General features: G+C 29.5%; 1 protein-coding gene across 1 annotated transcript in view; it reads right to left on the bottom strand.

Moving 5' to 3' along the window:
- LOC129228626 (hemicentin-1-like) overlaps positions 1 to 13,708 on the bottom strand; it is a 217,860-nt gene that overhangs the window by 98,415 nt on the left and 105,737 nt on the right. Inside the window, exons 34-40 of the mRNA XM_054863307.1 lie at positions 11,585 to 11,755; positions 8,525 to 8,806; positions 7,701 to 7,820; positions 6,448 to 6,618; positions 4,235 to 4,510; positions 2,706 to 2,825; positions 1,386 to 1,568 (exon numbers count right to left, since the gene is read on the bottom strand). Coding sequence (XP_054719282.1) covers positions 1,386 to 1,568; positions 2,706 to 2,825; positions 4,235 to 4,510; positions 6,448 to 6,618; positions 7,701 to 7,820; positions 8,525 to 8,806; positions 11,585 to 11,755 — 1,323 coding nt within the window. The remainder of the gene's footprint in view (positions 1 to 1,385; positions 1,569 to 2,705; positions 2,826 to 4,234; positions 4,511 to 6,447; positions 6,619 to 7,700; positions 7,821 to 8,524; positions 8,807 to 11,584; positions 11,756 to 13,708) is intronic.

Below are 13,708 nucleotides of genomic sequence, written 5' to 3'. Positions count from 1 at the left end.
GCGTTTTTGAAATAGTCTATTCGTAACAAACGCACACTTTATTATTTCACGTAAGCGTAGTTAGGAAAAACAGTTCCAAGTCTTATCGGTAATAAGAAAAATAAGACCAAATTCGTTCATTCGAAATGTGAAACGATTCATTACATTATTAGTACATGAATTCAAATGTATTACAAAAGAGAATATTGATGAGAAATTACCCTCCATAGTACGCGAATTTTCGAAGTCAGAAGAACTAAGAAACTACTTTAAAGTCATATGACATATAAAAAATGGCGCAATCATCAAGATAAAGTTACCTAACATGTTCCGTAATTCATTTAGATGAAGTCATGTATAATCAATACACGTAATTCATTAAAACATATATCCTCTATTATGCAATAACGAAACATTAAACTGATTATTCAAGGTGTCTCACCAATTACTCACCAATGACTCACCAATTACTAACGTCTTATTATCGTTTTTATGAAACCGTTCAAAATAAAAGGATGACTTTTCTTCTGAAAGATAAACAATATATTAATCTAGATGGAATCAAATGCATTTAAAATGACACAAAACAATGTGAAATTAAATTGTTATTTATCAGTTAATCATAACGTATATCCAAAATAATAATGTGAACTCTATTGGAGTTTTAAACATAAGTTATTTATTAAAGTAGTTTAAAATGAAATATTGAATAATTTGGCAGTATAACACGTTAAAAAAAACATCATTACGCTCTAAATTGCAAGCGCTTATGGCATTTCCCAAAGAAACTGCGTAGCATTAAATTGAAACTTTGATTTTAAAGTATAGTCAACATCATAATTGTTTAACTGTTTATAAGCTTCTGAACAAAAGCAACACCAATTTAAAAAGACTGAAACAAAATATTTATGAATAAAAACAAAAACAACGTTTACTAAACTGCTTGGGTTGGATACAAGCATATATCTTTACATGTTCAATTACGGAAAATAGTGTAACTTATCTAAACACAAAAAGAAGAAAAATCTGAATTCTCGTTATACCAATACTGTTGAGAAAAAACAGAGATACTATCAACAAAAAGTAAGCTTAAAAGAGCATTATAATAACTATAGTTGGGGCAACCCTAACCCGATTGTGATTAAAAATGCTGTGATTTGGATCTGCGTAACGTTCACAATGCTACCAGGTTAGGTTTGCCCCGATTATAGTCATCAAGTCTATCATTGAATTTTTCTGAAAACCAAGATAAATAGGAAAAAAACATTATGGATTCCAATTTTGATATAATAATACTTTTAAAAATATTTCTTATAAGTACCACTTGAAATTGCACTTCAACCAAAAAATGTCCATTATAGAAAAAATTCGACCATACAGTTGCACAAAAATATTTTATTTCTCACCAATCACACGCAAGCTTGCAGATTTTTCCAGTGCCATTCCTACATTATTGGAGACTCTACACTGATATATACCCTCATCGTCTTTATAAATATCGTCTATCTGAAGAGATCCGTTTTTTAACTGTGAAATTCGGTCTGTGGCAGAAACTGACTCTGATAGAACGTGATACTTCCCATCCATATCTAAAATAGAAAAAAATATCATTTTATTAACACATACATTTAACAATATTTTTTGTCTCTATTAAAGAAAAATTCAACAAAACTTTGAAATTCAGATTACGTTTCAATTGCATGTTTAACAAATACTTTATCGAGATAAGTTGGAAGCCAAAATGCTCTATTTCTAAAGTTTTCATTATGTGAAAAATGAAAATTTTCTTGTTCTTTATAAATGAGTTTTCTTTCATTAACACTTTCAGAAAACTTTAAATATTAAAAAAAAATTTCACAAAATTCAGGCACCTCACAGAACGTGGCTCTATATGTCATGCTATCACTTAAATATCTGTCGGTAAGTAAATATTCAGAGTCAGGCTCAGCTTGTGTTCTAAACGTGTTCACGTTGTTTTCATCTTTTTTTGCATATAAAATTAACCATCGTTTATGCTTGTATTTATTATATTTATGCTGCATAATGTATGTATTGTTTATCTAACTATAATTTTAAGGAGTAATGTCGATGTATTTCGTATAAATATTGCATTATGCTGACTCAAAAAACTTGTTTTTTAATAGAAAACCTTACACTTTATGGTTTTTTTCTAAAAATCAAATTTGATTCTTTAATGAAATAAAATAAGCTTCATATTTTTTTTAAAATTCGACTAAGTGATTAAATGCATTGATGTATATTTCCAGGTAAAATATTCATTTAAATGTTACAAAATTAGGTTTCAATATCTTTAGTTTGAACATTGAATCATTACTAATAATAAAGTTGAAAGTCTCTCTCTGGATCTCTCTCTGTCTGGATGTCTGGATCTCTGTGATGCGCATAGCGCCTAAACTGTTCAGCCGATTTTCATGAAATTTGGCACAAAATTAATTTGTAGCATAGGAGTGTGTACCACGAAGCGATTTTTTGAAAATTCGATTTTGTTCTTTTCTATAATTTCATTTTTACCACCGTTTGTAAACTTGATTCTTCTGCACCGAACGAATTACCACAAAATGCACTGGTAAATTAACATAGCATATTGGCGAGAAAATCATCATCCATTGTTTGTAAATTACAAGCGAACCAAATGACCCTTGAATTTTCTACTACGAGCAAAGCCGTGCTGGTACTACTAGTTAAGAAATAAAAACGTTTCTTACCATGGAATTTGCCCCATGAAATCACAGGTTGTGGTTTTCCTGTGGCAGAGCAAGGAATAATCACTGTTTCTCCGGAAAGGGCTTCCTTGTCCCCCGGGCTGTTAACCCATTCTGGAGGAACTACAAAGTAAGATAAACATTTAATATTTCAAACAAAAATAAAAAAATATGAAACATTAAATTCTTTTAATGCCTATTTCAGTTAGGGAATTTAAAATACTTTATAATATTCGATTTAAAAAATGATTAAATATAAAATGAATTGTTCAACATTAAATCATTTATTTTTAAAAATTGCTCATGCGGAATGCAATGGTACTTGTAACTAATAAATCAAAAACTTCAGCATTTTTCTTTTTGTATGAACTAAAAGAAAATTTTCTCGTCCAAGTCCAAAGTATAAAGTAATGAGTCATGCCTATCCAAGTCAAATAAACACTGAAGAGATGTTTGAAATACCATATTGTCTGATGCAGGTGTGGCTATGCACCTTGAAAACCCATCGACTGGAATCGGGTTTCAATCCGTGACCTTCGGCAAAAGATGCCAATGCCTAACCACTACAACGCCGTGTCTTTAAATTTAATTGCCAGTTCAATTATATTTCTTAGCAAGTTTTAGACAATATTGGTAAAGTACCAAGTTTTAGAAGCTATGGATAAACATATTTTTTGTTTTGCTTGCGCATAACCCTGATGTAAGAGTTCAAATAACGCATTTGTTTCCAAACCTTTCTTTTTCTTATTCTGAATTCTTAGGTGCATCAACACTAGAAAGTTTGTAACATACCTATTACATCACAAGTGTATTATGATATTTCATACGATTTAAGCCTTTTTTATCAGTGTTGCTTTTGGATTAACGCAAAATTATTTAAAAAAAAACTGATTTGAATTTTGACATTTTGAATTCAAATTATGTTTTTCGCAATCTCGAATTGTAATAGGACCCTATTCGTTGTGTTTTTTGTTTCTACAAATGGAATAGAATGGAAATGGTCAAGAAATGTGCACCCATCATATTAGGTTTGGTATTTTCTAAAATGGGAAATGCGATGCAAACATATAAAAAAAGATATGGTGATTAGGATGCGGTAATAAAGATGAAGATTTTATGGCCGATATCTACCAATACATTTATCATAAAGATTATTTACAGCGTATAACGTTATGTATTTTTATTTCTCATCAATCTTAAACGATGGAAATTAGTAATCCGGAAATTTTGTATTTAGATAAAATTTTTCTCTTTAAGTTCATCTGCAAAGGTGTTTAAACACCTATGCACTCCTTAAAACACGTAATTTTACACAACCCCCCTTTTTTTAAATGTCTGTTTGAGTTAAGCCCTGAAAAATATGAATAAAATCTAAACACAGACGATTTCTAACTACGACGATGAAAATTTACTTCTCTAAATAACTATTAAAAACAACCGTCGTCATGGTAATCTGAAAAATCAGAGCAACATCAACTTTCCCCTCAAGTAATTTAAAAAGAAAAAAGAAAAAAAAAACAATATTATCTTACCATAAACACTGAGGGATGCAATGTACATATCTGTCATGCCATCCGAATTCGCCACACAGGTGTAATTCCCCGAATCACTTTCAGCAACTGGATCAATTATGATGGTTGAAACATCTGATACGGATATGATTTTAATGTTTGAAATATCCTTGACACTTTTCCCATCTTTAAGCCACTCAAAGGTTAATCTTTTTCCTCCAGAGGTAGTACATGTCGTTGACACTCTTTGGCCAACCCTTGCGTTGCTGAATGTGAAGGGTTGAATTTTCCACGTATCTAAAAGTTAAAAAAAAAAAAAATCAAACAAAACAAATGCAACAAGATTTTGTGATAAAAAACTGGGGCACAGAACAAGGGATGTCCTAACCCATGGACAAAAGTAAGAGAAGTTAGTAAATATATTATAGGACACAGAATATTTTTGTGAAGAAGACTGGTTGAAACCATCTGTTTAAAATTTTTGTCGTTGGTTTCATTTTCCGTACATTGAAAATATAGTGTAATTTCTACAATTAGTTGCAAGTTGTGAATTTTACAAAATAGCATTTTTTACCAGTTAAAATATTTTAAATTAGATTGTTTTAATTGAAACACTTACTAACTCTAAGAATTTGTGGTGAAGTTGATGGAAATGAAAATTACAGATGACATATTTTTCACTGAAAACATTTTCGTCACGCACTTGTTTATAAATCAAATAAAAATTAAACACAAGTATGGTGCAATAAACGCAACATAACAAGCAATAAACCATACAAAACTAAAGATTTAAAAAATATTGCGCTGACTGAAACCTATTTAAAAGCAGAAAAAAAAGTCATTTTTCAAAAATAATTATATTAACGTCTAACGTTAGTTTTATTAACGTTTGAGATTGGATTATTTAATACGTCTAAATTAAAGAATGTTTGTGATACCCAAAAACGCATGCTTGTATATAAAAAAAGCTATAAATTGCAATTATAGACTGTCTAAGCAGTGTATTATAAGTAAATGATTAAAATTTGAATAATATATCGGTATGAAATTTATATTTATGTATAAAAAAGTCCATATTTAAACTATGAATTATTTAATTAAATATCAATAGCATTGCATTCAAACTCAAATAACTCATGTGGGAAAAAACTACAAGGAAAATCGTAACTAAGGAAAGGTAAAAATAAATAGAAATACTTCATACTGTATATAAAATAATATAGACAATTTCAATGAGGTGATTGAAAATAATATTTAGTTCATCATTACCGTCACTTGTTTATAATGGATGTTTAGAAATATACTCACCAAAGGAGTGTCCTAAGAATGTAATCATAAATAGCACACTTAAATGGGATAGTAAATGAATACGAGAAGACATGTTAATATTAATTTTAAACGCAATATATTTATTATTGCTCTGCTTTCAGAACGTATTTTTGCCTCGACGAAGGGGTTTTTACACTCGCAAAAATCAAGATATCACTGGAGACGCTAGTCTGGTTTACATCCCAAAATTTACCTGTATTACTCTACAGCGCCCTCTTGTGCAGAGTGGTACAAGTTATAAAATTGTTAAGGGTTATTCTTTTTTAAATATTTTTGTTCTTTGAAATTTTTTAGGATGCAACTTTTAGATTGTGAAACTTTTATAAGATTTATTTTGAACTTTTTCTGGTAAACTAACTGGAATTTTGTTATTAGACATTTTTATTTTAAACTGCTTCGCATAAAACTAATAAAAAAACATCATGACGTTTTTACAAGTGAAAAGTATTAATAATGTAGATTTGATTAGTGCATTATTGCATGAATATAATATTAAAAATTTATATACTTACATCTTCATTTTTTTCTCATAGTAGTGCGATGTTGGTACTCGCCTATACCTTTATTGCCTGAAATAAGGAGGGTTACTAAAATCTTTAGTATAAAGCATATAAAAAATCTGATAGAAATATAAAATTTTACGAAAGGTAAGAGCAGTGGTAGAATTCATGCATTAACTCATTTTCAAATTATAAGATAAAAACATACTTACATCTTAATTTTCTTCTTCCAATTTCAATCCACAGGTGATCCAAGTATTTAAACTCATATCCCTGAAATAACTAGGGTTTGACTCGTCTCAAAATTGTTGACATTTGTTTACTGATGCTCTTTCCGCATCTATTAGTTATCCTTTTGATATTATTTAAACTATTTATTTCAAATACATTCTAGAAAAATCTCACCTATGACTTTGATATTGATGTCAGTTTTCAACTCTGGGCCCACTCCGTTTGATACAATGCACTGGTAGAAGCCTTCGCTTTCCTTGCTTATATTATTAATTACCAAAGTGCCATTCGAATGTATTATAGCATTTTTCTCACTTTGAATTGCAATCAAATCGTTGTCTTGACCTGTGGGATTGTAAGAAGTTATTAAACAAGCGAATTATTTATCAGAAATATCTTATTCATACAGTTACGCTAGTAAAAATCTAAACAAAGCTTAATAAACTTTTACTTCATGTTTTTTAGTTGCGTACGTTACCCTTCAAATTATTATTTTTTTAAAATTGTTCTAATAATACTTTTAGTTTTACATTTTGGCTCCTTCAGATACAGAAACTATAAATTGATTTTCATTATTTGTTCAATAGCTTGACCTTTTTAACTGTACCGCAACTAATACAAAACTTTCAATTAATATCGTCATCAATATACATTAATTTATTTTACGTACTTTCACATATCTCTTATGATTACATTGAAATGGAGCTACATTTATCTGCACAGTTTTATTGCGGATGAATGGACATGTAGTGCTAAGTGCATTTTATGATACAAAAAACATAAGGTAGAAAAAGTAATTTCCGTTTTATTTTTTTCAAAACAGGATTTTTTTAACATTGAAAGTTTTAATACCACAAAACATAATTTCTTTTAAAATGTTTTTTTGCTATTTAGTTCTTATTATTTATTTTGTTTTAATGTTTTTATTTACCTAGACCTTTTTTTCCCTATATTTTACATTCCATAGTCTGATTTTGTTTTCTCTTTTTGACACTTATTTTTTTCTTCTCTTTTTTTCATATATTGTCCCTGGTACTCTTTACTTTTGTCCTCTTCTTTTTAGACTTTTTCATTAAAAATAACTATTTTTGTATATTTTGAGGCACACTTTTTGCTACTAATAAACTATGAACCTATAATTTTGTCAACAAATTTTGAATGAGTACTCTTATAAATATATTTATTGAAAGTTGATTTACCACAATATAGATATTAGAAAATGTACTTCCGTTTTAAAAATTTGAATATACCTATAAATACTACATTTAAAACAGAAAGCATGCTTTTTAATCTGAACATTAAAAGCTAAAATGCAACAAATTGCTCAGAAACTGTACTTTATTTTATAGTAAATTATACGTTTGGAACGATTAAAGTAGTTTCATAATCTATTAACGATTTCTGTTTACAGAGATATTTAAAATCACCTTGTAGCTTGAACCATTTTATTGAAGGTGCGGGTTTTCCTAGCCCATGGCAGTCAAGGAAAAGACTTTCACCATTTTTTGCTTCTTCATCCTTCGGTTTGTATTTCCAAGAAGGAGGAACTATTGATAAAAAATAATTGGCAATCAACAAGAATGAAATACGGTAATCTGATGATGAACATATGACATAAAAAAAAGGTTAAAATGAGTTCAAAGGAACTGTTCAGAAACAATAGCAATAAAAATAACTTGAACTCCTCTGGTAATAAATATTTTGTGAACTATAAAAAGTTATTAAAATTCCAAACAAAAATTAAACATAACATTAGCATAAAATCCTAATTTTTAAGTTAAATTTATTTACTCTAAATTCTTTCCCAAGTTGTTACGAATTGTTAACTTTTACAGTTACTAAATTTTCTTCACATAAAGTTAATAAGGGAATACTTAAATCTCAAAATACTTATCTGAAAATGTTTTAAATTTAAAAGTACGAAATGCATAGAAATTCTAACACACATTTTTATAATTATATATTTTTATAATACATAACCTCTACAAAAAAAGAAAAAAAAATACTTTGCACACTCGTTATTAGTGAATTTATTGAAAAAATGTGTTTATTTATTTATTTATTTATTTTTTAATGTTGTGGTGATCACACAAAAAAATGTAGAAAGCCAAACTGTATCAGAAACCCAACGTAAGTAAAGATATGCTTTCATTTAAATCTAAGTAGAGAAATGCGCTCCTATTAGTTTCCGAAAAGATTTCAGCTGTGTAAAAACGCAATAAAAAAGTCTAAAGTTTTAGTAATGACTTACTTAATACATTTAGTGATGCTGTGTAACTATCAGATACTCCGTTTGAAGAGACAATGCATGTGTAGTTTCCACTATCATCTTCATTTAATGGATCAATTATGATGTTGGATATCTCAGGAAAAGTCATCACTTGTATCCTATTAGATTTAGCGATTTCAGCTCCGTTTTTTGACCACTGAAAGTTCATTTTGCTTCCAGCAGTAACTGTAGCGCACATTGTACTTACTCTTTGACCAATCATAGCAGTTGCAGGGAACAGAAAAGGCTGTATTTTTAAGCTTTCTGAAAAAAAGTAACCTTTTATTAATATTTACATACATATATACACATAATAATCAATTTTAACGTTTTTGAATTTTATATTTTTACATTTCACATTTTTATATTTTATATTTTTATCTTTTACCATTTTTACATTTTGCGCTCTGATTTATGTGTGCGTTGAGTGTGCTATTATGCTTGAGTGTGCTTGAGGGTGCTATGCACAATGTATTCAATGAATTTTTTCTGTGTTCAAGAGCTACTGCTAAAAATAAACAAAAAAAAAAAAAATAAATAAAACAAAATAAAAAGAATAACTATCAATCTATGGTTAAGCACAAAAAGTTGCTTGCGTTTAAAACAAAGATGATAATGAACTTAAGCATAATGTTCTGAAGACAGTGCGAAGTTTTTGGAAACTATGAGAGAAAGCTAGTCCTCCCCCCCCCCCCCCCACCGTAAAAAGTCTTCAAATATAAATTCAAAAATCATCGAGAAAAACCGTTTTAAAGATTTGTTTTAAGGTAATTTTTCAGTTTTAGAATGTGGAATGTGTTGTTAGCCCCAAATTTTCGAAAACGACAACCCAAAATTTTCGGAATTTTTGGAAATTTCGGTTTACAAATACATCTGAGTTTAAAATTTAACACTGACTAATTTCAAACAAACTAAAATCAGAAACAGTTGGTTGACAGAAATTTTGTTCGTAAACGTGGTAAGAATTATTTAATAGATAATTATTTATTAGATATGCAGATATTAATAGAAAAATATTTTTTTCCCGTCGAAACTCGATAAATGAGATAAATTTATTATTCGATTAACCTATGACAAACCACAAACTCAAAAAACATCTTTGAAATTTAACATTTAAATTTAAATGTAGTGCCATTATGTTCAACGTTCTCGCTCATTTCTTAGATATTGCTTCACAAATTAGTCGCATAAACAAATGGAAAAACATCTGACTTCTCCAACAGAAGAAAGACGCTTTAAGGATTACTTAATTAAAAATAGTACTTGAAAATGATTTCCTTTTATATATCGTCACCTCAGAGCAATACTAAGACATCTAATCCCAGGAATAACATAAAGATTTTCCACTGTTGCTCTGAGGCGACGATATGTAAAAAGTTTTTATATTTTCACTGTCATTGATATGGCATCTCAGTTTTTTTTTTTTTTTTTTGACTCTGAAGGCATTTAACTATCTTTTACATAATTAACTATAGCCAAAATTAAGCAATAATTACTTAAAAATAACATAGTAGCAAAAAAAAAAAAAAAGCACCTTACCTGAGCTATGGATAATCCACATGAAGCAAAACTTCCAGATAATCGGATCTTGTATGGACCATAATTTCCTTGAAGTCATTTTTTATTGTAAATAATTCCTCAAAAGAATTCACTATTTCAATCTAAATTCAAAATACAAAACTTACTCTAAAAATCTTGATACATGTTTCGAACGATATGAAAGGAAACGCATTCAATACGGTGTAAAAGAGGCAATGGCGTATGTGAGCTTTATTCGTCATCTATACACAGCATCCACATATTTGGAGACAGTAGCGCCATCAACATTTAAAATTTAGTACTAACAATAACTTCTGAAAAAATGTGGACATTTAAGAAGTAGACTTAATGATACTAAAGGCATAAGTAACCATTTCTACTTACAAGTTCAGACTTAAATATTAAGTTAAATAAGCTCCATGTTTAGAAATACACAGATTTGCTAAGCGAAAAATAATAACAACAGTATGACAATAAAAGAGAATAAACATTTTTGTTTTTGTATTTTAATATTGTTCTTAGGAGGAAAAAAGGTATCGTAAATATAAGGAAGGATCAATACGTACATGAACAGAAAAAAATAATGTATTAACGTAGAGTTCCATACGATGAATATCTAAAATCTAAGGTATTACACAAATTCAGTTTATTAATATTCGAAGAAAATGAAAAATCTTTGCAACCTTGTAGTTTTAAGTGATGCAGCTGCAATATACACAAAAAGTAATGATTAAAAGCGTTACGTTAATTAAAGTTAATAATCACATCTGTACTTAAATGAAAGCACTGCGTTTGTACTGAAAGTATCTAATATAAAAACAACATTAATAGAGCAAAGCCTAACATCTGAATAACATCGGCCAAAAACTTTGTCGGGTATCCCTTCAACTTATTTCTTTCACATTGAAAAATGGTTTGTTTGTAATTACGAAACACGTGGCAGAACTCATTTGTAGGCTTTGTTCTACATAAATGTTTTTTTATTGCATACACGTGAGTTATTCTAATTTTAAAATATTCTTTAATAAATCAAAATACCTTTTGAAACTAATATTATGACCAGAAAAAATAGAAATATAAGAGCTTGTAACATATTTTCGTCTAAAACACAAAAATGGATCAAAAATTAGGTGGAGTTTAAGCTCCACCAGTTAGTCTATATATATAAAAATGAATGTTTGTCTGTATGTCATCCATGAACTCAAAAACTACCCGGCAGATTTGGCTGAAACTTTCACCGTTTGTTATTTTTGGTACTGGAAATGTTTATAGACCAGTTTGAAAAAAATCCGATTGATAGTTCCTTTTTTATTCTAATTTAAGTCACAATCCATTGGATAAATACGAATAAAATTATCGGCTGCAGAAATTAATTTGCGTGAAAGATCTCATTGATAAGATCGAAAAATTACTACAGAAGTATTCAAAGTTTATCCTTCAACATGTAAAATATATAATAAAAATATAAGAACATGTAAAATACATATGCTTCCTTTTACGTACCGATTACTTTCACCAAAATTGTCTTAATCAACGGATGACCAATTCCGTTTGAAACGTTACATTTGTACATTCCTTCATGTGATTTGTCGATGTCTTTCAAAATTAAACTGCCGTTTTGTTCCAAAATGCGATGGAGAGTATTTTGCTGAAGACTTATCTCAGACGATATACCTGTGAAAAAAGAGGGATTGCATGATATTAGAACGCATATTTTGCAAAGATTGAGTATTGTGTTATTAAAAATTCGCAATATAAAATTTAATTCAATGCTTGAAATACCACACAAAATAGGAGAAGGTTGCCATCCATGAACCGGTTCCATCACTGTAAAAACGATTCAGAAATGTTCCTGGAAAATAATAGGCAGCTGATGTGCCTAATTTCAACCAGCAATATATCATACAAAAACCAGGAACGTTTTCTGATAAAAGTCAGTAACCTTTCTGAAATATTGGGAAAACTCCCCTGTAAAAGCCACTCATGAACCTTCTAGACAAATTCAATACATTTAATGTATTTGATTAGAATCTTCCTGATTTACTAAGAAAGCTCCAGAAGCATTAGAGCAACAATGGCCAAAGCTACACGAAAATTGCATGCAAGAACCAAGCATATTTCTTGCCGGCATTTTTTGCCTCGCAAAACTGCAGCTAACCAGTGACATATTTGCTCACATTGAGGGCTTAGTCAATATGACCGGGCCGTAATCAAGCTAAAGCAGATACACTTAATAAACACGCTCAGTCAATCTTTAAACTGGTAGCAAAAAATATCTTTCAAACCAGTGAGAAGTCTTCATTCGTGCATCTTTTAGCAATTCAGGAAACTTTTTTGCGATAATACTTGATCTTACGGGGAAATAGGTGAAAACCTCTGGAATTCTGAAACGTTCCACGGAAACAACCAGTAACGTTTCGGAATTTGACTGGACTTCGAAGATATTTTCCCCACCAGAGTTTTCTCAGGCACGAAATCAGTTTTAGTGTATTCTTTAATCTTAAAACAATCCAATGCAGAACCATCAAGGAGCTTGAACCAATACATCATATTGTAAAATGTCCAAACAGGATTTATACTGTTCACTTACTAATTATTGACATTTACATTTTGCTTTTGCATGATTTGAATATTACTGAACAACTAAACGGGAATATTGATTTGAAAGAGTTCATTTTCAAATACAATTCCCAATATTTAAAGCTTCATCATGAATCGTCACAGCAGTGACAACTATGGGAACATTCGAAATGACGCAGTTGCTATCATTGAACCACTAGGTGATTCTATGAATGAACCAGCTTGTTTATTAATTGAATCTTATACATATTATTAAAGTTTCAGCTCAATTATCTTCAATAATTGATCAATCTTTTTAAATAAGTGTGATAATGATGAAAAAATATTTTTTAAATAAGTTTTGGAAACTCCCCTTGGTTATCGTATTTTCAACTTAAAAAATTTTGTAGTCGATTCCGTATTTGTTAAAGTAAATTTAAATACCGTTTCATATACGTTTATTGTTCGAGAAAAATACCGAAATAAGTGAAATAAAGCCAATGGATAACGGAGGGCATGCAACGTGCTATAGCAAAACCCTTGTCGTCAAGTAAAATCTTTGTGGATCAAAATTTTTAAACCTGGATGAAACAAGATTCTCATTTGTTGAAAAGAGGCCTTATGAAATTTTAGCAAAAAAAGAGCAAGACACATGTGAGAAAATATCAAGTGGCGAGCGAGGTGTGGTGAAAACAGCTGTGTTGTGTAAGTCCTGAGGGGTTTTTATGTTCTTCTCTGATTTAAAAAAAAAAAAAAACTATTTTTTCTTTTTGAACAGCTTACTATAATTTGTAGTGTTTGTTTATCTCCTGTAATGATTATTTATAATTTACGGCTTGATTTTCTTACTTTAGAATGTGGTCTATCGATGGAAACTCAATGGTCCATCCATAGCAACAGGTTCCCATGAATGGAACACATGCTAAAATATTTCTTTTTAATTTTTATTCTTTGTTGAATACAGTTAACATAAAAGTGAATATTTTTATTAAAAGGGAGATATACTTAGTAATTATTCCCATCGTCAATATAAATTTTGAGTCAGAACTACTCCCTAAAAAGTTGAAA

Source organism: Uloborus diversus, chromosome 8 (genome assembly GCF_026930045.1).
Source record: "Uloborus diversus isolate 005 chromosome 8, Udiv.v.3.1, whole genome shotgun sequence".
In the NCBI taxonomy this organism is placed as follows: domain Eukaryota; kingdom Metazoa; phylum Arthropoda; class Arachnida; order Araneae; family Uloboridae; genus Uloborus; species Uloborus diversus.
This window is presented reverse-complemented; position numbering and strand designations above follow the sequence as displayed.